Source organism: Anopheles gambiae, chromosome 3, assembly GCF_943734735.2.
Source record: "Anopheles gambiae chromosome 3, idAnoGambNW_F1_1, whole genome shotgun sequence".
Taxonomy (NCBI): domain Eukaryota; kingdom Metazoa; phylum Arthropoda; class Insecta; order Diptera; family Culicidae; genus Anopheles; species Anopheles gambiae.
Genome location: NC_064602.1, coordinates 9,042,130 through 9,069,830, shown reverse-complemented (window position 1 = coordinate 9,069,830; position 27,701 = coordinate 9,042,130). Strand labels below are relative to the sequence as shown.

The 27,701-nt window shown below is 47.1% G+C and overlaps 2 protein-coding genes across 14 annotated transcripts; both read left to right on the top strand.

Moving 5' to 3' along the window:
* Positions 1-184: 184 nt before the first annotated feature.
* LOC1277662 (protein PALS2) lies at positions 185-27,589 on the top strand. 12 transcript variants are annotated; one of them, XM_061655985.1, is made up of 10 exons: positions 5,644-5,862; positions 7,152-7,227; positions 10,800-10,921; positions 23,752-24,420; positions 25,086-25,343; positions 25,415-25,625; positions 25,704-25,874; positions 25,938-26,101; positions 26,303-26,377; positions 26,494-27,589. In XM_061655985.1, the coding sequence occupies exons 2-10, from the start codon at positions 7,185-7,187 to the stop codon at positions 26,668-26,670; spliced, it is 1,890 nt and encodes a 629-aa protein (XP_061511969.1). In that variant the 5' UTR covers positions 5,644-5,862; positions 7,152-7,184; the 3' UTR covers positions 26,671-27,589. The 12 variants fall into 12 exon arrangements, with proteins under 12 accessions (XP_061511964.1, XP_061511967.1, XP_061511966.1 ...); XM_061655980.1 differs by lacking the exons at positions 5,644-5,862; positions 7,152-7,227 and adding an exon at positions 185-754; XM_061655981.1 differs by lacking the exons at positions 5,644-5,862; positions 7,152-7,227 and adding an exon at positions 205-754 and having other exon boundaries at positions 23,752-24,378.
* LOC1277663 (uncharacterized) lies at positions 15,376-19,886 on the top strand. Of its 2 annotated transcripts, none has more exons than XM_317141.4 (2): positions 15,376-15,518; positions 18,619-19,886. In XM_317141.4, exon 2 carries the CDS (start codon positions 18,654-18,656, stop codon positions 19,440-19,442), a length of 789 nt encoding a protein of 262 aa, XP_317141.3. In that variant the 5' UTR covers positions 15,376-15,518; positions 18,619-18,653; the 3' UTR covers positions 19,443-19,886. The 2 variants fall into 2 exon arrangements, with proteins under 2 accessions (XP_317141.3, XP_061511975.1); XM_061655991.1 differs by having other exon boundaries at positions 15,515-15,619.
* Positions 27,590-27,701: the final 112 nt, after the last annotated feature.

Here is a 27,701-nt window from a genome sequence, read left to right as displayed (position 1 = left end):
TTGCTATGAACGTGCAAAGAAGAAGGGTGCTCTGCAAACAGTGCTATATGCGTCGTCAGTGTGTTAATAGCCCTAGAACTTAGCAAAACGATATTGCAACATTGCGACACAAAAGTAGTGCCTTAAGTGAGTATATCGTGAAATTAGCATTTTACAGTTCAGTGAACTTGTGTGTGTCGTTCATGGCGTGACAGTTGTTAAGGCGCAAGTGTACATCGTCTCTCCCTTACTCACCCGCTTTTCGTGCACACCACACACGTGTGATTGCATGCAAATATGGTGCACCTTTATCAGACGACGACCGCACCGCAACCGTCCCCGAAGACGGTGACGAAGCCGGCCAGCTTTATGGCCAGCCTGAAGGGTCTGTTTTTCCGCACCAACCAGTCGAAACCGAGCACCGAAGGTCCGAACACTCGCCCCAAATCGCTGTGGACCCGCAGCTCGGCACCGCAAGCACCGATTGCCTCGCCCGAGTCGGGAAGTGAACCATCGTCGCTAGTGTTGCCCCGCGTACCGGAAGCGCCCATCCAGCCGCTGACCGTACACCGCACCGTAACGATACAGCTGCCCCACCACGGGGACAATCGGTACGACATCCGGAGCGAGACCGGCGGCAAGGATCGAAGGCGTGCCAAGGCAGCGGTCAAACCCGTCAAGCGGCGCTCCTTCGGCAAACGCATCAACAACCTGTGGAGCAACTTTGGTCTGCTGCGAAGTTCGGAGAAAATCGTGGAGTTTGCCAACGGTCACGGTGAGTCAGAGGGGTGATTTTTGTTGTTGCTGTTTTTGTTGTTGTTGAAAGCAATTTAATTTCCTCGCGCCATTGGAAACCAATCGAGTAAATCATCCTTTTTTTCACACCTTCCGCATCGCGCATTGGGCGTCTCCATCCGAGTGTGCGGCGAGGCGGCAATGCGGGAGTGTCGGTTGCTATTCGCGATGAACTATTGGCACAGCTGTGCCGAGCGAGCATGGGTTTCTTGGATGTCTTCGATGTGTCTGCAGCTTAGCATTCAGCGGCAGATATCGATTGTGTGTGGTTTATTTACTTGCATACTGCCGGAGGTGCGGCGCGTGTGTATACACATCCTCGCTGCTGGGTCTGCGGTATTATTAGAACACGCCGCAATTTGTCTATGTTTTCCGTTGCTATTTCGTAGCAAAAAATCAATCCACCGCTTGATGAAGATTCGCGGCTTATCCATTTGTCTGATTAGTCGATATTAAGCGAAGGTGGATGGGAGTGGGAGGGTTGCAGATTGAGTCGTTGCTTCGTGCACAATGGCATGGAGGAGGGGATTGTCAGCGAAACTTCCAGGTGCAAATGGAACCCGCGTGTTTCGGCGCAGTAAATGGGAAAGGGCAAACTGATGACTATCGTACGGTTCTACTTGTACAGTCAATGCAAGCAGGGCTGATGGATTGGGTTTGAATGATTGTCTACGAGTCTTGTGGGAATAGAAGAAATAGGTCATCATAGGTGGAAATCTCTTGCATGTCTAAATGGTTTAAGACACACGTTCAAAATACAGGAAAAGAAAATCCCTGCAGTCCTCCATCGCCAAAAACGCATAAGAAATATACAAAAAAAAACTATCGAAGGGCCTTTTCCAGCCCCAACTTTCCTCGGGGTATAAAGGGGCGCATAATGAACACGCGGGTGCGCGTGTGAGTTTGTGTGTTATGAAATATAATGGATTTTTTTTGTAACCTTTCTCCCCCACGCTATTCTATTGCACACACACACACACTGTTTACTACGCCGACAGCAAACAGAGCCCTCACTGCACGTGCTGCCGTCGATTGACCTGGAAAACAGGTGAATGAACGAAACCGACCCTTTCCACATGTGTCTACGCTCTGGCATCACTCCCCTTGTTTCTCAAAATTCCCTGGTGACGTGGTTTTTTGTGACATTATTCGAACCCCTCTGTTATGCCCTTACTGATGAGGTCCTTGCGTGTAAAAAAACTCCTCCCTTTGGTTGTGTTGTTTCGCTGCCAGAAAGCAAAGACCACAAAGCGAACGAGGGGAGCGAAAACCTCCATGCAGTCATTCGATGTGTTTAAACATGGGTGTTGATTACTGTGCGGGCACTCTTTTTCACCTGAGTCACTCACACCTGGTGAGTGTTCGGTGATGCAACGCGCCCCAGGCCCACTCACGAACCATCTCACCACGTGGGGACTTTCGAGTTGCTCCGAAGGCATATTTCCCTCTTGATCTCTCTCGCCCCTAAAGGTCCCTCTCTCCAACAACAACCGGTTATGGTACGCTTCCCGAACGGCTTGGTGGCGTGAAACCCCCTACTCTTCCTGCTCCCTCTGCTTGCAAACCCCTGCACACATTCCACGGCCATAACGTTCTGGCGGGTCTCTCCCGGGAGCCCGTAAGGTCCGAGCAAGAGTAAGGCTTCCGTTGGCTGTGGGCTTGCCGACCGTCCGTCAGTTGTGACGGTGTTGTTGAACTCGCTCGATCAGCGTCGAGCGGGCCCGCGTGCGAGTGTTGGTGGCGCGATCGCTTTGGAAGCGAAAACATCCCGCGTATAAGCGTAAGCAAACCGTGCATACAGAATACAAAAAAAACCTGTCCGACGAGTCCGACGCGATAAAGTGTTTCTATTCAGCTGGGCAGGGGTGAGAGAGAATTTTTGCACGATCAGAGCAGTTCTGGCATCACTGTGATCGGTGGTGATCGATTAAGCTGCGCGTTCGGTACAGTGTGTTGTATGTGTGTGCGCTAAAATTAAGTTAAATGTGTAAGCGAAAGGAAGCAACAAAAAAGAGGAAAATAGCATTTTCGTGGAAATGTCGTGAATGGAAAAAGGGAGGAGGAAAACTCTCGCAATAACGGTCGAAAATTGATGGCATTTCTGTCAACAGCTTCCGAACGTTTGGGCGGGTTGAGCCCCAGGTTCCCCCAGGTTTCCTGTGTTTGTGGACCTCTTTGTGTAGTTGCTGTCTGTGTTGTCGGTGTGTGGGATGGAAGTGTGATTATTGAGTTTTCAGTGCGCCAGAAGTGATCGTGATGCTGCAGACAGTGTCTCCGGTTGTGTTGTTTTACCAGAAAATTAATGTCACCATATGACCTGAGGAACACACACTGGGTGGAAATTCCGAGCGAAAACGATCATTAACGACCATCCGGACCTGGCGATGAAGATGTTGTGCAGGAAACATCCTGAAAACGATCGCCAGACACGTGTCTTGGAGCGCATCTCCGCTGTGCTCTACACTAATGTACTCCAAATGTTGCAACACTGTGACCCACTGTGAGGGACATTCCTGAGCAGCCAGGGGCAGGTGCATGCGTCATAAGAAGAAACGTTATTTGCAACCGTCAATCAACTGTCCCACCCCGGTGCATATACTTTCATCCCCGCGTCGACACTCGAGTCCACTTAATGCATTTCCCCCCTTTCCCGGCAGATGGCGCGGTGCGGGCGAGCGGAATCGATTAAGCAAATTAAACTCCCATCCATCTATCTATGATTTCCGGATAATTTAAGATTACGGCTCACTGCCGTCCAATCGATTAATTTTACTACTGTCTGTGCGCCGGCTAGCCGGTTTCTGCCCTTATGCACACTCGAACACACCCGCGCTTCGACCGTCCAAGTCCAAGAGCTGTTTGGTGATTTATGGAGCAAAGTAGTGTACGGCGGAACCGGGGCCTGTCCGCCTGATGCATGCCGCGTGGTGTAAAAGAACGCGAAAGTCCAAAGTCTTGGCGCGATACACATACAGCCCCCCCGCTCTGCTGGTATACGGGGGTGCAGTGGGCGTATTCCGTTGAACGGTTCGTTTATTTTTGCATTTTGTATTTTCCTTCCCAACGCTCTCTCTCTCTTTTCCTCCCTGTTTCTTCCTCTCTCCGGATGAACAGAGCTAGAAATGGTAATTCATACTGTCATATTTAATTCACGACTTGACCGACTCCCACATACTGCCCGCGTGCGTGCGTCTTGAGAATTGAAATTGAGCTCCCCAGCAGGGGGGTTTTTGGTTCTGGACAAACAGTGGCCGATGCACAACAACGTTCTCGTATTACGCCGATTGGAAACTGGAGATTGTGCAGTTGTTTCGGAAACGGTGAAATGATCTTCATGCAAGCCAGAGTGAAATCGTCCGTTTTCGGTCGAATGGAACGGAAGAATGCAGCAGTCCGGAGTGTGGTCTGGTTTCGTGAAGAAAGTGTGGCTTTAAAAGAGGCCCTAAAGAAAGAGGGAGCTCGCTTTGTGGTAGAAGTGCTTTAAAGAAATGCCGGCGTGCTATTTATCATGTCTGTTTTGTCATGTGTTGAGCCGTGGCGGGAGGAGAGAGAAGACTGCATAATGTGATGAAAAATCGGTGACAGTTGCAGTAAGGCTCCTTGGCGGGGACTGTAAACGGTCTGATTATGCAAAACATATGAGGAAGTGGTTTTGGTTAGTGGGTGAGAAGGGGCGAAACACAATGATAACAGCGATAGAGAAAGGGCTTCAAATTTGGGTCAGTTTTATTCAGATGGCATTGGAAATGGGAACTGTCTGGATTAGTAGCATTGATAGCTAGCTTTTAATATGCTTGATTCTGTTGGTCAATTAGTATGCTTATATTTTCCAATTTTGTGCAAAGATTATTTCTTACAAGAAGCCGTAACAAGTATTTGATTAAATTCTTATTAAAGTGTCTTCAACGAAAACCTCTAATGGAAATCTGAAATGTCAACCTTGTATTACTAATTCCCTTTATCAAATTAAACCACCCCACATTAATCGATCTTTAAGCCTGCGATTGTTTGCAAACTTCTCGCACCAAAACATTAAAAACAATGTTCCTTTCCCTGTGTTTTCCCAGTGGTCCCTCCTAACCCTCCATTTGTTGCTTATTTGTTCGCGTTAGCCACACAGTCAGTGCCTTAGTACATCGTCCAACGGGTGTTAGTTTACCCACATGTCAAAACACGCTGTTTGACAAGCAGGAAGAAGATCGACCCGAGCAGACCAACCGATCAGAAAGCAAACGTTTTTTGCCACCAACGATGGCCCAGCCTGGTGGAAATGGGAGTGCTGGGGGATTGGAGGTGGAAAAAGGGAACATTGTTTACCTTCAAATTGTTCGCAAACACGCTGTTGTTTGATTTGTGCCCCCTCCTGGTGGTGGAAAACCAGCGCAAGGGAAAACGGGAACATGTGTGTGCGAATGTAAACACATTTGTCGTCATCGATAATTTCCACTCGCCGGCGATGGTGGTAGTCGCTAGCTTTTCGACCGGCCTGCGACATTGGAGGTTTGGTGTGGGGAGGGCACAGATTGCTCGCTTTCTTGTTCTTGCGCGATTACGCTCTCGCCAATCTCACGCTCAAACCTCACATCTTAACCCATTTCCTCGTACGCGCGCGTGTGTGTCGTCACCGATCGGCATGGCATGGGTTGGGGGGGAAAACTCAAGCAAGGAAAATGCTCTCACTCACCGTATCGTTCGCAGTTCGCACTCTCCGCCGGTGGCACGATCTCGCAAACACTTTCTTCCTCATCTCAGCGCGTCCGAGCTGTGTGACGTCACGGATGCACGGACGGTTTCGGACGGCAGGCCCGCTTTTTCGCCCGCTTACACCAAATTCGTGCGACCGCGCGGACACGATCCGCAGTTGACGATAGTGCGCGGCCGAGCAAGCATTGTACACGCGTGTCGGTGCCGGTTCCGTCTAGCTCGCGCCTTGAGAGGCGGAAAGCCGACGACGACGACGACGACGACGTTTGCAGCAACGGTTCCGACCGGAGTGGGTGTGCGTGTGTGTATGTACGTGACAGGTCACCAACAATCGCCTACGGATTTCAGAAAATTCCTCTTCCTCAGCACAACTCAGCGGCACAAGTGCGTGATTTTTTGTTTTTTCGGGTGAAGTGTTTTTGTCGGTGGCGCTCTTATTTTTCGGCTCTCCGAGTGTGTGTGTGTGCGTGGTTTTTGTGTGTGGTTCTGTTCGTTAAATTTCCCTGGTCGCTTGGTAGAATAGCAAGCTTGGTGGCGCGCACACGGTTTTGTGACACCTTCGGGGCCGCCGTGAGCTAGGACACGTTTTGTTGTTTGTACACTTATGGCATGTTTCGAATAGCACATTTGTTACATACATTGGCCGCTTTTTCCTTCTTCTTTTTGTTCTTTTCTTGAGAGTTCGGTGAGCAATCGTTTGCGCCTGACATTTGTCACGTTGGGATTGAACGTTCAAAACGCGGCCAGGATTAGCGGAAGTCGATCGGTCGTGGCGGTTTGGACCCGTTTGGTCGGTCGCAAACAATTGCTCATAAACAGACAACACTTCCACACTTTTCTGCTAGAGCTCATTAACTGCGTTCCTTTATTTTTAGTCGTTTGAATCACTTGCCTGCTTGAGCAGTGGGAGAGAGTCATTTAAGAACGAGTCACCGGTTTCTGTTCTTCTGTAGGCTAGGCTTTTCTATTTCATTACGCACCACCGTATTTCTGGTTCGTTATCTCAATCCACTCTCGCGCTTTCTCTACTTAATATGTGCCAAAAACGAAGTGCGCTCAAGTGATCGTTTCGGCTTTTAGGTTGGCTTTGTAACATATGTTTTCCATCAGAATGACCCGTCCCACCGGGCACGGTTCGGTTTAATGTGTAAGCTTGTATGACATCGAAAGGGATTAGTGTTTTTGGGCGTAAAATTTTATGTGCTGCATCCTCTCGTCTCTTCCCGGTTTTCGTTTCGTGCATGATCTTCGTATGATGAATGTGTGTTTTGTTGTGTGGTTGTGCTGTAGTAGTGTGATCTTATTTTTAAGCTAATTTAATTAATTTACGTTTATTGAAACCAACAAGACAAATAACGTGAAGAATGTGTGTTCTTAAAAATGAATTTGCATTGAAATATTAATGTTTGTGCTTAATGGTTTCCCAAGAACAAGTTATTCTTTTGTGGCAATTGCTTATTAATTTTGTTGTTCGTTATCAGTGTGCTGGCAATTAATTGGTGTGAATGAAATTTAGTGTGCCCGCTCCTTGCTCCACCTTCACCGAACTGCAATTTTGTGCACTTTAACAAAACCTCCCCTGTTCCGTGTCCCCTTTTTGTCGTCCGTTCAAATTGTGCCCCACCATTCATGCTCACCTTCACCGCGCTACGATGGTTCGATTCGGCAAAAAGGAAACCACCGACAAACGGCAGCTGCTGGCCAGCATGGACTCGATGCATCGATACGGCAGCACCAAGCTTGACAACGGTAAGTGTGTGGCGTTTCGGAAAGTGGGGGAAAACCGCGATTCATATCTGGTTAGCATCCTTTCCCTTGCGAAACGGTAGAACCATCTCGAACAAGTGCTTGCGTGTGTGTGTGTCATCCGTACTAAGACACTGTGTCGAAGGGCACCTTTTTCCGCTCATTCACTGTCCATTCTTGCCTTCCGTGAGGCGCCCATCGAGTGGCGGAGAGTGAAAATGAAAATAGAAAGTACATTTCAACGCCGGTCCAAATATCGTTTTTCCGCACTGAGGTCGCCGCCCGAGGTTCCTGTGGTAACGAATTCATTACGATATTTTCGGGGGTACGGACACACGACGGTGGTGGTGGTGTGTTCGAATTCTTGCTGAGGCCTAGAGCTGTCTAGCCCCGTTGTGTTAAGCGGCCGTGGTTCCCGTGAGGTTCAGCAAGACGCGCTAATGATGACGACGGTTTTGTTTTATCGACCGCTCCTTTCCACTATCGCCTCGGCTTTCGGCTGTCTGACACCAAAACGCAGGGAGCTTAAAGGGATTCTATCTTCCAATTCTTCCGTCTGGTGTGCCTCAATCGCTGAATCGCTGTGATCGCCGATTTTGGGGGATCTGCAATTTTTCAAGTGCTCCCTTTAATGTTCCCTCTAAGGCCCGCGCCGCGCACCGCGATGGCGTGTATCTGTGAGTGAGATTTGATTTAATTGATTAGTAAATGCCGCTTTCGAAAGGGGGGTGGTTAATGGGAGCTGGTGTGTGCGCCTAAGTGTACAGTACGAAGCGAGCGGAGGTTTTATTTCGTGGTCTGCAAATGGATGTGTAGGCAATTAAATTAGACATGCTCGGGTTTTATTGGCCCAATGATGATGGGCTGCCTGGCAGCAGGGGAGCGTGTTGTTTGCAAGATGCGCGTTTTTTTGGGATGGTTAGGTTTCGTGCACTTGTACGAGGGAGAGAGGAACAATAAGCTGTGTTTGGGTTGGTGGGAAGCCGTCGCTAACGAACGTGAATTAAAACAGTTCGAAAGTCTAAGCATAATGATTTGCAAACCTATTTCCAGGAGAAAGCAGATGAAACTATCTCAGTTGGTTTTGGAAACAAAAATTGGTATTGATTTTGAAATTTTTAGAAAAGTCATGCAAACAATTAGTGACGAAGGTTGTAAAAATGCCATAAAAATTAAAATATAATTGTAAATGTAGTTTACAACTATTCTAACCAACGGACAAGAGACAAGACAACAGAAGACATGTTAAAAACAAACTGAAAATTGTATTTGGCAGGTACATCATATCCCCAACATGTTAAACCAAGAACAAATCTAAAGAAGCAGTAAAGTAAAGCAGTAAAGTGATGAGACGAAAAAGCTTTGCATAAAATCAAACCTAAATGGCTCACATTATCATACATTGAACAGCGTCACATCAAGATAGATGCCCCATAAACCCTGCGAGAAAAAGGAGGGCATCCTTTTTATCCATTTTGCATCCACTCAACTTGTGATGCTTAAATTGAGGCGTTACTTAACACATCAATTTGCGCTAACCCATAAATTCGTACCCCAAAACACACAAAAAGTGTCTACCCCGTACACGGCTGCTGCATCATAGACGCACATTTTCGCATAAGTTAGCGTATTAGCGCGACCGTAGACCGTACGTCGACAGCGGTCGACGGGTGGTGACGACGACGACGACGACTTGTTTGACCCCGTGAGCGCATGATGTTGCGCTAGATCACGGATCAGCTCATGACAACCACTCGGCGCGTAAGTAGAGCCAAATCGTAAATCGCCAAACGCCGGGTTGAGCGACCGGGATTGGCGACCATGGCAGCAGAAGCCGCAAAGGCAAGAAAATATGCACCAGCAGAAATGTGTGAAAGCCGGATTATTATCACACCGACCGTTTGCTGGGGTTTAGAACGGTGTGGGGTGGTTTATTTTGTTTTTTTTTGGCTCTGCTGGTTGCTATTGCTGCGCCGTATCTCATACACACAAACCAATAAAAAGAAATCTTACCACCGAGATGAAAAATGTTATAAACAAACCATCACTTCTTGGCGTTAGGCCGGCACTTGCAGTGGGAGAGGGGTGTCATGCGCTCCCACATTTTACTGCTCGCGGTTCAAAACGAGGCCGATTACGGCGAAACGTTAACACTGCGGCGAGGATGACTACTCGGGGAGGCACATGCTAAGCTCAATTGCAGTAACTTTTCCAACTTTTTTTTTCTCCCTTTCTCTGCTTGTTCTTTAACCAATGTTCTTTCAAACCGCACTGCAATCGGTCGTCACCGTCATTGGTTGGCTTTTTTTGGGGGAGGAAGGTGTTTATTTGTACGAAGGAAATATTGTAATTTAAAGACAACAACAAGAGCATTGGAGTACGTGGGGGTGAGTTTTGGCTCAGCAGGAGCAGGTCTGGATGGTAAGAAGCTCGTCGTTTTGTTGCGCTTGTCGTAGCTGGTGGTCCACAGGGGTTTGTAGATCAAACGGCCAGGGAGGATATGCGCTTATAGATAAATATTATTATGAATAGCATCTTCAAAGTGTCGGGTGGAATGATTTGTTTGGCTTTAAACTATCCGGGGGCGTTGAAAGGAGCAGAACGAGCGCAAACAGTTTCGGAATCACATGTGAAACATTGGGAAAACAGGGGAAAATAAGAGACCAATAATTGGCTCGTTTGTTCGCAGTTAGGACGCAGAATTGGTTTTTAAGTCTTTGTTGAAATAATATGATTTAATCTATTTTCAAAGCAATGCAATTATTTAGTCTTTTCCTTTTTCTTCAAGTTCCTTTTCATAATGTTTCGGTTTTATTGAATAAGCAAAAGGCTTCTCATATGATCATATTCTCTTGCTAATCTTCCTAATATTTTGTTACTCCATTCACGCCCATTTAATGTATTTTATTACCTGTTCTCAATGTTTCCTTGCGTACAAGTAAATGGTTTCAAATTTTTATTGACTTCCACGCTATTCCCCTTACGCGATGCGTATGTGCGCTTACTCCCAAGCAACTGTAACTTTGTAGCAACCGACCGTTAATGCCAATCCCTCTAAGCTCTTCCTTAACGTTCTCCCTTTTGCCGCCGGTCTTACGTCTGCTTGGCTCATCCATTTGCTAGCACCATAAAGCCGTTGGGTGTAAAACTTTGGACCTACTTCCCCCTGAATACGGTGTCTTGGTGTACCATATCCGCTCGTTAGGCCGTATGTTTCTCGCCTTAAGGACACACGAACGCATCAGAAAGGTAATGGGGCATTTACACAATTTCCCCCCCGAAACCTAGAGTGTGCGATCATAAAGCGATAGAAAGAATGTCCCAATAAAATTGGAACGCATCTCGCCACGGAATAAGGAGGAGTGGTTCGAGGTGATTTGACCTTACATTTGGTTTTATTCTTCGCTTGGAAGTGGGTGACGCTCAGACAATGATTAGTGGATGGTTAGCAGTAAAATCTAACAACTAAATACATTGAGCCACAAAGCCGGAAACGGTGCTCGTTACAAGGTGGATTGATTTGTCGTGCTTAATCTTATGTCTTTCCTCAATTTTGTTTGTTGGTATCGTTTCAGCTGCCTTTCAACACGTGCGGGAAAATTTGACCGATCTCAATGGGCGCTCGGAGGCGAACGAAACGGATCTGGTATTTCTGCAAGGAATACTGGCCAATCCAGCCGTTACGCAGTTGATTAAGGTAGGTGTACACGTGTTTTGGTTGTTTGTCTGGAGGAAGAAGGTACCATTCGGCACCAGATGTTCAGCAGGGTAATTGAATAACTTAGCGCACACATACGCAGGAGGGTGTGTATTTTGTGTAGGTTTTCTCACAGTTTTTTTTTGCTCCAGCACTCTATACGCACATTGGCATTGGTCCTGGGGGACAGCTTCAACCGAGGACCTTACGTGAGGGGGTTTTTCTTTTCGGGGGCCTAATAACGTCCCAAGCTGACCGACCACAGGCCGCTAGCGCATGAGGAAGTAGGTTGTTTATTTTCACTAATTGGATTGGCTGCAGAGCCAATTTCGCTGCACATAAAGTGTGGCGCGGTTAATTGGTCGAGTGACACATATTTCCCCGTTCCCTGAAATTGACCTCCCGACGTGTGGTCGAGATGCTGCGTGGCCGAAACGGGAGGGATTTTTTGGAGCAAGTTTGATGCAACTCTTCGAGAGGCGTTTGTTGGCTAGGGCGGAAAACTCAAACCACACTGTGTCAGCAGTGTGCCGAACGGTCCGACATGGGATGAAATGTGGTCGTTACGTGCCTGAGGGAGCGTAAATTGGCTGACGGGTTGATGCGTGTAAATGTGCGTCGGAAAGCTAATTGGTCATGAATCAGTGACCTTCCATCACCCTGGCGTAGTGTTCGCGTTTGACTCCAGCACTGAGGTTAGCCGTACTCATTGATGAATTGCAATTAAATCAGATTGGTTTAAATTGGTTTAGTCAGAGGGGAAGAAGCGGTTTTGAAAGAGATGTACAAAGTGTACAAGCACCGTGGAGGAATAGACTAAAGAAAGGTGGTTGTGAGTTTCTTTGTCGTTGTAAGATTTATCGATTAATTGAAAGATACCATCCTCAGCAAAGACTAAAACAAAATTGTTATCATGCCAAGAAGAGTAAATAAGATACTTTTTTTTACCTTACGAGGATATAAGACCCTAAATACTTGCCTATGGTGTTAATAACTTGCTTTGAAACACTTAAAATTGATATTTAATACCACAGCATGTGTTCATTAGTTGCCTAGCCGAATTTCTCTCCGAATTCGTGTTTCGCCAAGCAACGCGTACCAAAATGGGACCAATCTTTAGAACATATGGGAGAATAACCTTCCAAAAGAATGTTCTTAATTTCCGAGCCGCAAAAAAAGGAAAAACAAAAAAAAACAACTTGTTTCAATTTCATTACACCGAGCCACTTCTTGCTCAACCGACCGGAAAAGGACCGCCTTGTTTCTTCTGATCTAAACTAATGAACTTATTCCCACCGAAGAAGGCGCCCCGGTAAGCCCGCTCTTGGAATGAAAGTCTGCATCACGAACCTCGCTGCAAAAAGCCAAACCAAAACCCGCCCAGCACGAGCATTCCTCCAGCCAGGGTGAACAAAAAGCGCTGCACCCCAAAAAACGACGACGACGACGGCGGTCGTACACAACGCACTTTTGAGCAACTCATTTTCTCATCGCTGATGAGCTCCACAATCTTGGGGAGTTTTAAAAACCGGTTCCACAACAACAAAAATCGTTAACGTTGTTCGCTTTCGTCCGGGTGGCTGTCCGGGGTTTCGGGCGTGGTGTGTGTGTGTGTTTTGGGGTGCACCATAAGCCTTTTATGTTTGTGGTTGCGATGTTTGCCGAAATTCAAAAAAGGGCTGCGAGTTGAGTTGCAGCCGGCTTAAGCCTGCCAAAACCCACACAATGAAAACGTTAAACCCGTAGTGTATCTGCTTGTGTGTTTGTGGGCATCTTTCTTTGGAGAAGCGCAGAGAATCTTTTCTGTGGTGGAGATGTTGTTTAAGTTTGGAAATGACATCAGAGCTTCTAACAGCGGTTAGTTTGAGTGTGTTGGAGTGAGTTGAGTGAAAGCTTATCATGTTGGTTCTGTTGGATTAGTTTACGCCGTGCTGGCGGCAAAAGATGACCTAAAAGCAAAACATACCAAGTCACGTGAACCTAATTAACACTTGGTTTAGGCGTTACGGCAAGTGAAAACAGCCCTAAAGCCCTTTCAGCCCATCGCTCAACAAATAAAAGGTAAGTATCACGCTCCCTTCGTACGATCTGTCAAGAGGGTTTGATTACTCGAGTTGCATTGTGAAATGCTGGGTGCTGTTTGTGGAAACATTTATCCACCGGTGAAAAGTGTCTTGGAGTCTGTATCGCCGCGTTACGGTGTTCAGGCACCCGTGGCGACGAAATGTGGTCACGGAGATTTAGTTTCGCGCAACGGCGTTTATGTGGTTTCTCTGTGCGCTTATGCAATCTGGACGGAATTAAGATCGGAGTTGTTTTCACTTTTGTTTCATAATGTCAAGCATAGCCGCACAGAAACGATTCCGGCGTTCCTCTAGCTGCAATTGCATCCTTTTACCGTACATCGTGAAAGGTTGAGTCATTGTATCTGCACCTCACCAAGAATGTGTCCGTAATACGCCTGTCTGGGAATTTCGGAACGATGTTTTAATGGCCCATGGTAGCTTCGTCCCAAGTCTACGCTCGGGACTCATTGGCTACATCATTAACTTTGTCATGTTTACGGTGTCAGGCTTCTCCAACGGCACACGCTTGTCTACATGCCGCCCGTGATCATAGCATATTTATAAAACAATTAATCAGTCCAACGAACGTTTAAAAGGTGACGAAGCGCGACCATAGGTACATTTGTTCGAAATGTATCGTTGCCAGTTAGTTTGTCCCAATGGGGGTTTCCGATGCTGTGCCACTGATCAAAACACCTGTTGCGGAGGGATTCAGCCCGATTGAAGTGGACAGGCACCGAATGCGCTATGCTTTATGGATGCGCTGAGGAACGTGCCAGTGGCAATTCGCTTATTATGTCCCATAATTGCCACTGGCACGTCGTCATCAGGCAAGAGCCGCGGGTGTACGGAAAGAAAAACATCGTCTCACCCACGCGGCCGCATCGTCATAGATAGCAAGACGATCGTCGGCCTGAGCATCGGCCTGAGCGTTAGTCTTGACCTGCGGCACCTCTGCGCGAACAAACAATCTCTTATTGCTCTCTTCCCCTCCCCAGGGCGGGTTTTCTTGAGTGGGAAGTATGCCTTGATTCGCCTGAACGATCAAGTGCTGATGTTTTCTTTGTACAGGCTGATGAGCGCGATCGTCTGGCGCTGCGGTGCGGAGCATCACTCGAACGTTCCCCCTCTGTCGTGTCGTGTCGAGTTTGCTGACCAATGTTGTTCTATTTCTCATTTCTGTGCACGACGCTTGAGCAATGATGTGTGTTCTGTTTCCGTCCGTCTCGTGTACGGCTCGAGTGAGACTCGACGTTAGAATGCATCACTGACGTATGCGCACGGGCACGGGTACGGGTGTTTCGTCATCGTTCATGAACGAATCGTTCGATCGCACGAAAACCTGTTGATGGTGAGAATATGCATATTTATCGAGTGGATGTTTCATAAGAAGCTATTGAGAGAGATAAATGCATTTGAGTGTGTGTATGTGCATCGTCAGTACTGTTTCTATGGCCCGTACGAATAGATCTTGTCTGACTAATGAGGGAGGTTATATTGAAAATTCATACAGGATAGATGTATGATGTCTCTGTCTATATATTATGTCAAAGTTATAATAATAAGAATTATAATTATCATTTAGAAATCAAGTTGATCTTTTCACCTAAAGAAATGTTCTGTGCAAATGGATCTTTTATGTGCATCATATAAATATAATTAAAAACATTAATTCATATATAAATTGAGTGAAATACGCAACTGTACCGGTCTGAACCACTAAACATGATGATCATTCAACAAATACACACCAACGAAAAATACCTTTACAGGCTTCTCTTCTCTTTCACGGTATCCATCACACGCAAACAGAGCCACCGGTTATGTTTGATGGTATTCTCCCCCAACATTAAAACCAACCCCTTACGGTAGCTGCACAGCATACTCACCACGGCGAGCGGCCAAACGCTCGAATTCACCACGAGAGCACCACAAACAGCGAAACATTCGTGCCGAAGCGAAAGAGCATCTCTTCGCAGCGTACCACTCAGTGGTAACTCACACGCAGGCCAGCATTTCGAAACGGTCAAACCGTTAGGACCGGGTACGTGTTGAGTTCATTTGCGCGAGAACCATTCACGCTGCTAGTTGCGTGTGCTTCGGGTGCGGTATTACAACGCGGCAACCTCAGCTCATTAAATTCACCCCCCCTGGGATATATCTCCCCCCCCCCCACTTCGGTTTGTGTCACGGTGTGTTTGTGGTGCGTGTCACGCTTGACGGTGCTTGCCGTACGATCACGGTGTGCGTGGTGACAGTACAGACAGAGCCGAGTGAATTGTGAAGATTTGCATACATATCGGTGCGCTGTGTGAGTTGGCAGACTCTGGTGGTGTCTAGGTGTATACGGTGTTTTTCGTGACCGGTTGCCATCGGCGACGGGTGATTCATAGTTGCGCATAGAGAGGGCAACACCAAGCAGGGGCAGTCCAGAAAATCGATATCACAGTGAAGAAAGCAGCAGTGCACAGTACCATCGGACGAACCACAGCAGACGACTGCGGCCCATCGAAAAGGAGGTTAAATTTAAGGTGTGTACCGTGTGGCCGATTTGCGTGTTGCGAGTCGCCCTTTCCCGAGGGAGAAGAGCTACAGACGTTTTGTGGCTTTCCCCTGGTTTTTCCTCCAGTATGTAAGTGATTGTGTATTGGGGGAAAACGCGGGTGGAAAACAAACAGAACCTCTCGACATACCAAAGCTTCGTTAATGTGAGTTGCATACCGTACAGGAATAGGCTAGCGTTGGGCAAAACGTGGTAATGGAATTGTGATGATTGAATTGGAAAACCAGGCATTGGGAAGAATAGCGAAACAAAATTTCCCCCAACCTGGGAATGGGAACGATGCAAGAGAAACCCTCCACTGACCGTAAAGGGTCATTATGATTCAAAATGGCCTCCACCAGAAGCGAGTCGTCTGTCAGCAGCGTTACCTGTACGCAACGCAATAAAGGGTTGTTTTCTCCCCACTTGCAGGGGGTCTCTGTTTTCAGTGAAAACGCATGGATAAGAAAATTGTTTTTGCATACAAAAAAAAAGCAACCAAACAGCGTAACACTGAGTCACCAATGTCATACCAAGGGAACAGAGCGAGAGAGAACGGAAAAAATCCGAGGTATCCACCCATAATTAGCGCCCAGCCGTACGCATCAGTATAGGTGCGATCTTCCAAGTTGGGGCCCGAGCAAAACGGGTCGTCGCCGTCGTCGTGCGTCGTCGTAAGCTCAACCTCGATCGCATCATTTTGCGTCAACTTCTGTGAGGGAGTACGCGTCTGTGTGTGTGTGTGAGAGAGAGAGAAACTTAAACCGAAAGGGAGAACGTCTTGTACGATCGCCTTTCTGCCTTTTGTGGCCAGTTGTTATGGTGCTGTGCCTTCCAAGGTACGCGCTACGAAACCAAGAAGGCAAACGGTGCGCGCGTTCGCGTATTCTCAACGCATCTCGGGATGAGAAGTGCGCGAGAGTGAGCGACCGGACGGTAAAGCCGGCGGTGTTGTTTACGTGCTGACTTCGGTCTTCGGCTGACATGATGGAAGCGGCCTCCATGTCCATTCTCTCGTTGAAGTCTCGCTCGGGTTTGTGTAGCTGGAGGGGGTGTGCAGGGGAGGGAGATTTGCCGAGGGTTGCGCCGGAGGGTTGTTGGAGGTGAAAACAAAGCGATCGTAACGCTGTGAGGAAACCTTCACACAGATGCGCGCTCTAATGGGATGGGGTTTGCTGGAGCTGGAGCTTGAGGGATGAGAAAACCTGTTTTGCGCCGGACAGCTCGCTCTTTGTGTTGGAGACTCGACGCCACCAACACCGGCACAGTGGTGCTGTAGAGCATAAGCAAAGACGCGCCCTGTTGCGGTGGAGAAGCTTATGTTGGAGCAGCGATCTCTGTGCGGCAGAGGTGCAGTTTGCAACGATGGCATACTAACACAAACACACACACACCATCATTAGAGGGCGTGAAGAAAAAAAAACGCAGAAAGAAAAGCAACACATCCGTTGCAGGGGTAGCAAAAACGTGTAGTTACACCGCATATTTTCACTAACATGAGCTTTTGTTTTCTTCTTATTGTTGCGTAATGATAAAAAGCACAAGCGTTTCACTTTTACCTGCTATCGGCGAGGCGCATTCCTGGTGCCGACGTGAGCGGAAAAGGTGTGGAGCGTGGTGTTTAGATTTATTGGTAAACAATTAGCTACCATTTATAGGGGTGTTGCTGTTGTGTGGGCAGGGTGGTAATTGCAAAGTGCCTCATCCATCGAACAGGGTGACACGATTTGAAAGCCGGTTGAATGTATTCAATGTTGAGTTTTTCTTCACCTACGAGGCAATGCAGTACCTTCTCGGCTCTGAGAAACGACCATTGGCAAGTGTGTGGGCTTATAATGTGGCAGATAAGATACTGGAGGTGCCATAACAGAGATAGTTTTATCGGTGATTTAATTCAATCCGCGACATTTATCCGTACTTGCGTTGGGATATTGAATGCTACTGTGCTGGGTCTTTGCGTTTATCGCTCACTTGACAGCGTACAAGTGTTTTTTTTTTTTATTTCGCAGAAGCTTGTTAGCCTAAGAACAAGCCTAAACAAACTCCCCACGCCAATAAATACTCGTTAGCGTCCTTCCAGTGTTTGCTAAGCTGGCTTTAAGCTTATTTGCTTGTAAAAATACCAATTCCAAAAATACTCGCACACATTCCATCCTGTATGTAACTCACGTTAACGAAACGACTACTTAATATGGGCGGCTGTGTAGCCCCGCACTAACCTCAAAATGGCACAAACGTATGTACACGAACTGCAACAGCAAAACGAACCGCTCGAAAGAACGACGACACGAACCGATGCGATGACGAGAAATTTCAACATATGAACATTGACCAAAATTGAGCTAACGAAGGGTGTAAACAGTGGCTGGAGCTGTAAATAGGAACAGCAAATAGGGAAGATATTAAAAGTAAAGAAAAATAGTAACAGCTTAGTAGAAAAAGAGCAGCGAATGGCAAATAAAAGTATGGACACACGCGCATTGTTCTGAATCAAAATGGCACAAGACATACATTTCCGAGCAAACTTTCACCTCTGGCGTGCGGCTTTATTTTGATTTTTTGTGTTACTTTTTATTACATTAACGTTCTTCCTTCCGTTACCGTAGCGTGCAGTGGTTAGTTAGTTTGTTTTAACGTTAATGTGTTTTCCCACCCTTATCGCCGCTGGTGTAGCTTGAAATTTCTCGTTTGATCGATTAAATGTCTCGTTCGTTTGGGTTCAACGCTCGCAAGTGATGAGCTCGTTTTTTGTGCCATATTTCTTTTTCTTTTGACGTTCCAAGATACCAACTTTTCTCCCTTTCAAACTGAATGATTGAATAGGAAAGTTTACTGCAAAAGTAAAACCAAAACATAACAAAAAATAGTAAATAGTACGTCAATGGGAGTTCAGTCTTCCGGATTGCCGGTAGATGTCGCGCCTGCTCGCGTGCATGTCAAGTGTCAAGTTCATGGTGTGAAATTTCTCGTGAAAGCGTCGCAAACAGCGTTGTGGTTTTGCACAATCGTGTGACATTTTAAGGTTGTACTGAGAAGCTTAAGAACAAAAAGCTCAATGCTTGTAACACTGACCGTTCCGTTCCTTCCAGCGGGACCACCCAGAGCTGCCTAAACGTGCCGCACAATGAACTACGGACGCAAAACGCCGTCGACGTACCGGTCGACACCGTCGGTATACTCGCACATTACCAGCCGATCGCAATCCAATCTGCACTCGCAGCGATCGCGCTCGATGAAGTCTGTCATGGTGCCCTGGTACCAGAAGCCGCTCCTGCACAACAACAAATATCTGGACATTCAGCGCGGCGCCTTCATCATGGGCCTGTTCTCGATCTTCGTGGCGATCTTCACGATCGGTACGGCCGTGTTTGACATCTACTGCCTCGCGCTGGCAGCGCCGGGCTCGTCCCACTACGGCTACTACATCATCTCGTACGAGTTTGTGTACGTGGGCAATGTGCACGTGCGCAATGCGCTGATGGTGGCCGCCCTGTTCTCGCTGATCGGTGGGCTGGTCGTGCTGGTGACGAGCATCATGCTGGTGCACGCGTTGCGCAAGGAGTACGAATCGAAGATCGTCCCGTGGCTGTGGTCGTTTGCCATCTTTACGCTGTTCCGGCTGCTGGCGTTCCTGTTCTTCTCGATCGTGAACGATCTGATCTTCGCGTACAACATACTGATCACACTGATCTGGAGCGTCATCATCGTGGCGTCCCTGTACGGCTGGCTGATGGTGTACTCGCTCTACCTGGAGCTGGCCGATCTGACGAAGCTGGAAGATCTGGCGCACCTGCGAATGGGTACGATGCAATCGCTGAACGCGTCCGTAGCGCACTCGCTGGCCGGTTCGCGACCAACGACACCGCACAGTACGGTCTCGACTATGCCGGTCGGCGACACGAAATTCATTTAGAAAGCCATCCATCCGACAATGGTTCGACATTAGCCGTCCGTACATTCCGTCCACGTCGCAAAAGCGACACAACCCTCCGTACAAATTGCAAAAACGAGGACGACCAACCGCCAGTCTTGATAAGGGAAAACGTATCATTAGTTAAGCGCACAAAACAATCGAAGCACAGGTGTGTTTGTGTGCTAGTGCTGGGCAGAATTAGAAGTGCCTGGTTTCGAACCGACCCGAATCGAAAACGAAGCAGTCTTTTTTTATTAAACGTTTAGTTTCGTAACCGTAAAAAGTAGCTCGTAAGACAGTTTTATTGTGCGGTGACTTCACTTCTTCGGCGATGGCGCAGGTGACGAACCTCCTCGTCAACGTCAAAGAGGGGGAAGTGGCCAGCTAACGTTTTGTTTTAAACATTCCACAGTGATCAATAAATTATTGATTTCTCGTATCGAATATTATGAGTTATTTTTGTGTTCTGTTTTCTTTGTGTCTTCATTTTTTGTATTTTTGTTTATTTTCGTTCTTTCTTCTTTTCGTTTTGTTCGCCTCACGCGCTCACTCAAGCGTAGGAATTCCTTCATTGCTGCGATGTTAGTTCGTGGGTGTTTAAAAAAAAGTTCTAGTCTTCCCTCTTTTTTGTGACCTTCCACCCGAAACGTTCATTCACCCCTAAGCTTCTGGCGGGCGGTGAAGAAACGATTCTGTTGTTATGGTGACTTTCTCTAGCATAGCTTATTCCAGTTTCTTCACTTACGGTTCGTTACCATGCTTTACAACGTGTGTGTTTCTTGTGTTTTTTTGGTTTGTTGTTTATTAGGGGTTTCTTTCAGGGAGGCAAAGCGTGCCTAAAACAGAAGATCTAGGGAGCGTTGACCTGCATCGCTACCTTTTCGGAGCCACAAGAGAAACACCCTCAGGTGTTACGGTGTTCTTATCTACGATGTGACATCTCTTTTGAAACATCTGTTGTGTGGTGGAATTTGAAAGAGTTTGTCGTGCTGTGGTAGAGACGATAAAAATAACCTACATTTTATTGTTCTTACTTACTATGCTTCTGTTGTACAAATCGCTCTATTTCAACTGAATTTGACGTCACGTGATGACCTTCTATGAAGTGGCCGGACAACAATATGATTGCCATAAAGCTTCGGGCAACAGAACGTTATCCCTTTCTACTCTGTGCACGGTACCCTTCGGTGGGCACTTTCAAATGCATAGGTAATCGCTGCAGCCCACAGGTAGAAGGGAAGAGCGTAAATAGAGCACCGTGAAGACATTGGCGCGAGGTTATGCTGTGTGGTAAAGTCACCACCGATCGCCAGGAGAATGGAATTCAGCTGCATTTTCAATTAGCAGCACCGTACGTCAGCACCGGCCGGTCGCTCCCCCAGCTAACAGGCAACGGCACCACGGTGTAAACGATCAGCGTCGCATTAATGCCGTTTGTTGTTCTACCGTTTGCGGTGCATTAGCATACTGGTTTGTTACTTAATAATGCGCTTTAAATGGAGCTCAGAATAGCATGACGTTCTTGTGCAAGATTACCCTTGACGCGCCGTTACGAGAGCGAGTCATTGGGAATGGGATTGTTGCGTTTCCTATTTGCAGGTTCATGGTTAATGGTGGTGTCTTTGGTTGTTGATTTCTAGCAAAACCTAGATCGAGTATCTTTGCCGTCAGTTATATTCATTATTTGGCACGTTTCATGTTGGCAGTCACAAACAGAATAACAAACGACTCGCTCATGGAACGTCGTTCATGGTGACGCTACTTTCTGGAGTGACTTCCCCACACACCGCAAACAAACACGATTCGGTTACTTCGCGCAACCAACGCCCCTAGCCGGTTGGATGCATCACACCGATAGGCAGATAGGCATCGGACGTAATACAACCGCCCGAAGTCATAAAACAAGGTGGGAGGTTTGTCTGGTCGATAGTTGGAAGGTTTGGGGATGTGGTTAGGTGGTGGTGGTGTTTTTGTCCGAAGCTCGTAAACCGCCCCTGACGGGTGGAGTGTGCTTCCATCAGACGTGACCTAGAAACCTGGCACGAGCGGACCAAGAACCCGTCTTCGTTGAGTTTATTCCCCGGCCTGGCCGGAAAGGCCAGTTCCCGGTAGTTTGTCGAGCGAAACGCAGCAAGCACGGCTGAGTGTGTGTGTGTGTGTTTTGAAGCTGAAGCTGTTGTGCTTTCTACAACCCTCATCCGTCATACAATACGGCGGAAGATCATTCCGGCAGACTTTCACGGCAGCAGTTGAGAGGTCTCGGGAAGATCAGCAATATCCCTTCGATTGAGTGTGAGTGGTTGTGGTGTTTGTGTCTGTGGAAGAGGCAGTACGGTGGAGAGTAGGGGGAGCTTTTCGTTTGCATTGGGCCCTTTAAGTGAAAGCGCATACAAGTATCAAAAGTTGTTCCCTTCCTTGGGCAAACTCTCGGCAACCGAAGCCAGCGTTGCTGGAGCTCCATTGTTCGCATTCCCTTTCTTTTCGTGCACCGAGGGATGGATGAATTGTTCGTCTGCGCTTTTAATGTATCTTTCGGCCGATGCAGCGAAGGAACATCACAAAGCGGAAGCGTGGAAGGTCAAAGAAATTAGGAATAGTGACTTGCCAGCCAGCTTAGGGGCATCTCTAGGTGTGTGAGTGAGAGAGGTTGCATGGTTGCTTACATTCCTCTTCGAGCGAAGATGCAGACGAAGCATAAACCATCATGTAACAAATTATGAAGAGAGGTGTTAAAATATGAATCTAGATGTGAAGGGAATAGTGAAGAGCTAAAGATTCATCAGGTGTTGTCTTGGGACCTTCTTTAGACATCTTCAGCACTGGCTTTCATTTTTAAAATAAGGGTGCATGGTGTTGAATAATTAGGATAATGTTCCGACCGGATTTTTCGAGCGGAAGTGCCTACCCGTACGGGAATTCATCACTCGTCGAGCCAGAGTTAATGAATATGACTGACAATGATGTGTTAATATTCCGGCTTCTGTGGGGATTTGAAGATGATGTATCGAGCCCTTTAAATTGTCTATTTCCTCAGGGTATTTAAATTATCGCCTCGTCCCATAATCGGTCTACGTTGCTACGGTAATGTTGAAAAACATTCATAGAAACAAGTTTTAATTAACTTGCAAGTCTTCGTTCACAATTGTTCAACATTGCTTCAAAGTTAGTTTGAGCATTGTTTTTCTATGCTCTATCCAAAACAACAATAGACAAAGTACACATAGCATGAGGCAGTAAATCAAAAACTTTTCGGTGTAAATGTCCATGCCCTTACCTACGATTGGCATGATAATTGAAATTGTTTTCGAAGTTAGGTGTATCCCTCCCTTCACCCTCGTAGCGTGTTTAATTGCCATTTAACACACATTTGCATGCATGTACAGTGGAGTGCGATTGTATGATTTTAGATGCACTTACAGCACAAAATCACTCTACATCGTGTTGAAACGATTCAGTTATCGTTTGGGTGTGCTTGGAAGAGGTTTAGCAGCTTTGGAGTTATCCGGTTTCACTGTGTTCAAGACCATCGGGGGTTGGTAAGAGTACAGTTTTTATTTAAATTTGCAACGTGCTTCCGAGAGATGGTGTGACAATGTATTCCAATACACCGATATTACATTACTTTGCGAAATTCCCGCTTTCAATGGGGAGGGAAGCACACAGGGAGTCACCTTTTGCTCTCCACCGTTGATTAAGTGTAGTACCGCTGCATCAAAACAATTGAATCGGTATGATTCATCCACTCCGTTCTGAGCGACTGATCCGTGCCACCGTGTTCCACCGTTCCACCATCTCGCGAACATTCTGTTTGCCTCCAATTATAAACGATTCATTTGGAACTGTCTTTGACAAGCGTGTGCTCGCGCAACGAGTGTGTCAATTGCACTACGCGCACCAAACAACCTCGATCGTACGTATCACGTACGTGTGCGTATGTTTGAGTGATCAGCGACCACATGTGCGCACTAGGTGGGGCACCACGGTGTACTGCATCGCATACCACACAACATTGCGTCACCTTGATCATACAGAAAGCTCTCACACAAACACTGATAGAAGCGCACGGTAAGATTCGAAATCGTGAGCAAGTGGTTGTGTGTTGTCACGAGGGTTTTATCCCACCTTCGAAAACCCACCCCATGGAGTGGGGCTGATCGACGGCTCTGGTAGTGAATGGTACTATAGTACAACGATTGCACTCACACGGCATAGCTGCGTTCAGTTGCGCCCTCCTCTGTTCGTCAGTATCTTTACAGATTGTGCTAAAAGGTGTGTTTTTCTTCTTCTCGTGTGCTCCCCACGAAAACAGATCCAAGACAAACTCGAGGAAGCACCAGCGCCACTGCATCCAGTGCGAGTGGACAACGCGCCCCTACTGAAGGAGGTGATCGATCGCTGTAGCCTGTCGAGGAATCCGCACGCCCGTGAGCTCGCTCGCATCTTCCGCTATCCACACTTTCGCGCCCTGCTCGAAGCGCACGACGAGATCGGTGAGACGCAGCTCGAAAAGCTAAAGCATCCCCCCACGTCCGCCACGTCCAGCCCGGGTGGCAACAGTCAGTACCACCAGGCCAGCCCATCCAGCGAGACAGTCGACGGGTCCGGTGTGGAGCTGCTCACCATCAACGATATGCCCGGGGAAACGATCAAGATGGTCGGGATCCGGAGAAATCCGGACGAACCGCTCGGCCTGACGGTGGAGGTCGACGAGCACAATCAGCTGGTGGTGGCCCGAATCATCGCGGGCGGCATGATCGATCGGCAGGGGCTGCTCCATCCGGGCGACGTCATACTGGAGGTGAACGGGGTGCCCGTGACCACGCCCGAGGAGCTGCAGGGCGAGATCTCGGTCGCGAAGGAGTCGGTAACGTTGAAGATTGGGCCGAGCGTCGAGGAGGAGATGAAATCTGCCCGCATCACCATGGCCGGTGGACAGGTAAAGAATGGAAGAAATTTAGACTCGGGCAAGAAGCTGACGGTAAGTGGAGTGTTTTACGCCTTTACTGGCTTTTCTTTATTGGTTTTAAGTTTTAGTTAGTGTTTAGTTACGCTGTAGCTTTTAGTTTCGTACCTCTGTGTGCTTGTGGCACCGACGCTGTACTAACTGGTTTCCTTTGCGTGTGTTTGTTTGTTCGGTTTGTCTCTCGTTAACCTTGTTTAAATAGATCAGCGTTTGCGATTCGTTGAAGTGTGGTTTTAGTTTTGTGAGTTGGAAGCGTTTATTTGCCAATTTTCACTATCAGTTTGTTGGCTGCTTTTGTGTGTTCAGTTTGAAATTTGTGTTTACATTTGAGTTATGTTATCCGTTTGCCTTATGTGTTCAAACGTGACGTCAGAAAAGACCTCCTAACAAGCTATAGAGTGGACGTTTGTCGTTACGGAAGTCTCACCACGCGTCTCTGGCACCCGTTCTGTACCCACAGCCACGCTAAAAGTGCACTTCATCGATGTTGCAATGTATGTACAATGTAGTATGTAGTGTCGCGCAGGATCTAGCACCAGCCATACTCAGGACTTACATTCACAGATAAACCAAAAAAAGCTAGCTGATAGGATACTTGTAGGGCTGTTAGAAAACGTGCTGCTTCCCAATTTCCTCTAATCGTATTTGTTCTACGCTCTCGATTGTTGTTCAATTTTCAGTGTTATATGCGAGCCCTGTTCGATTACGACCCAAATGAGGACAATCTGTTACCGTGCAAGGAGATTGGGCTGTCGTTTTTGCGCGGTGACATACTGCAGATTATCAACGTGAAGGATCCAAACTGGTGGCAGGCGAAGCATGCGGGAGAGGATGGACCAACGGGGCTCATACCGTCCCAGGAGCTGGAGGAACGCCGACAGGCGTACGTACCTCCGGAGGCAGATTTCGTGCATAAGATAGGCATTTGTGGAACAAGGGTAAGTGTCAATGCGTGGTGTGTTTATACAACTAGAGAAGAAGTTTACTGAAATGTCTCAATTCTTTGCAGATTTCAAAGAAAAAGCGAAAGATACTGTACAAAACGAAGCAGAATAGCGAGTTCGATAAGGCGGATCTGATGCTGTACGAGGAAGTTACCAAAATGCCACCATTCAAGCGGAAGACACTGGTGTTGGTGGGCGTGGCCGGAGTTGGACGACGAACGCTAAAGAACCGACTGATCAACAGCGATCCGGATAAGTTTGGATCAGTACTGCCGCGTATGTATTGGACATATGATTCATTGGATCTCAAAAAACATAGTGTTATTTGTCATATGCTTTGCCCTTTGCTTACAGATACTTCACGTCAACCGCGACCGCTGGAGGAGTCGGGCAAGGCCTACTGGTTTACCGATCGTGAAGAAATGGAGCAAGAGATCCGGGAGAACAAGTTCTTGGAGTTTGGCGAGCATAATGGTAATCTGTACGGTACCCATCTGGATTCGATTCGTGACGTTATCCGGCAAGGTTAGTATTTTAGTGATCGATCTGTGTAATCATGGTGCTAACTGTCCTCCATTCCCATTTCAGGTAAAATGTGTGTACTGGATTGTTCACCGGCAGCACTGAAGACTCTTCACAACAGTCCCGAGTTTATGCCGTTCGTGTTGTTTATTGCGGCACCTGGAATGGAGCAGCTAAAGCTGCTCTACTCCGAGCGCAGATCGGCCAGTGGATCGACGAGGAACTTGCATGTAAGAATCGATTTTTTTGATTAACAGAAGTTTGAATGTTTGTGTTTTTATGGATGTGTTTCACGCAACACTCAACACAAAACATATTTAAACCCACAAACACGTACCGTTCTTCTGTGTGTCGTTGTATGCTGCATGATAACTAATTGCTTGCTTTTTGGTGTGGTCGTGGTATGTTTTTTTTTCTGCTCATGCTTCCAGTTTGATCGTCAAAGCTCTATACGCTTCAGCTCCCGTCGTGCAAAGACTCTGGAATCGTTGGCATCGCTGTATGAGGTAATATTCAAATGTCCCAGCATGATCGTGCATAAGTGATTTGATGTTTATCGAAAAATTGTTGTGTGGTTTAATATAGTTTCATTGGATAATAATGGTTGTTTTCCTTCTTGTAGGACGATGATTTGATATCGGCGGTCGAGGAGAGTGCACTGCTCCAGCGAAAGTACGACAAGTACCTGGACATGGTCATTGTGAACGAAGACTTCGATGACACATTCCGCCAGGTGACGGAAGCGCTAGAGCAGCTGTCACACGAGCACCAGTGGGTCCCGGTAAACTGGATCTACTAGACTCCATGCGTCCGTCCATTCGGATGCAGATCTGCAAAACAAAATGTGTTCAAATCATTCGGCTTGCAAAGAAACAAATGGAAATCCTTGACCGATACAAGTAACAGTTCAAATAGCCATATAGCATTCATTCAGCTTCGTTCGCTGCCCTTTAGATAGGCTCGGCAATAGAAACGGTATTCTTTTCCAGGACATTCACGTCGCGGCGGGAGCATTCGTTGCAATCCTCCCCTTTTAAAGACTCTTTACACTCCAGATGCCTTATCAAACATTATAACAATATATGAAGCTGTAAACACTGTTCTCTCGAGCGCTTTACATGTGCAAACCCCTTGTCTGAAACGGCGCCGGGTATATTTATCATGCAATCATCACGGATCACGGAAAACCGCGCTAGTACTATCAACCACCAGAACGATATCTGCACGATCTTTATCCATCCTCTTAGCTGATTAGCGTAACGCCTTTGATGTTTTAGTATTTTTCTAGCGTGTAAGGTCAGAGTCGAATTCGTCCATTTTCTTTTATTTCGTACTGTTCATTTTAAACCATGAAGGAATCGAGGACACAACTCACGTGTGCTGCTGGAGGGCGGCGTGTGCAGCAGCTGCACAGCGCGAGGTTTTTTAGACGTATGGTATTTCTTAATGAGTAAGATGAGTTTTATTCGTTTACGTTTTGCCTTCTGTAGGTCGTTCGTTCCCGGTACCGTCCTTTCCTTTGCGTTGTGAATGAAACGATACGGTTAGTAAGATAGTAGAAAATCGAACGAGAGAGTGATTGCGAATCCTCTCGCTAGCTGCTAGCCTGTAAGCGCCGATATGAATGGTTTAAACTGTTTGTTTATGAAATCTGTTGTAGCATTTCATTGAATTTTATATGTTATGCGAGAAATAAAAAATTAGAAGTGTATGTGAAAGCGATGTGTTCGATTGCTGTAAGCTTTTGGGGGGACATGATGAAATTTAGATGTTTGAAGACTGTACTGGTTGAGTAGCACTGGTTGACAGCGCCATCTATTAAACTTCCCC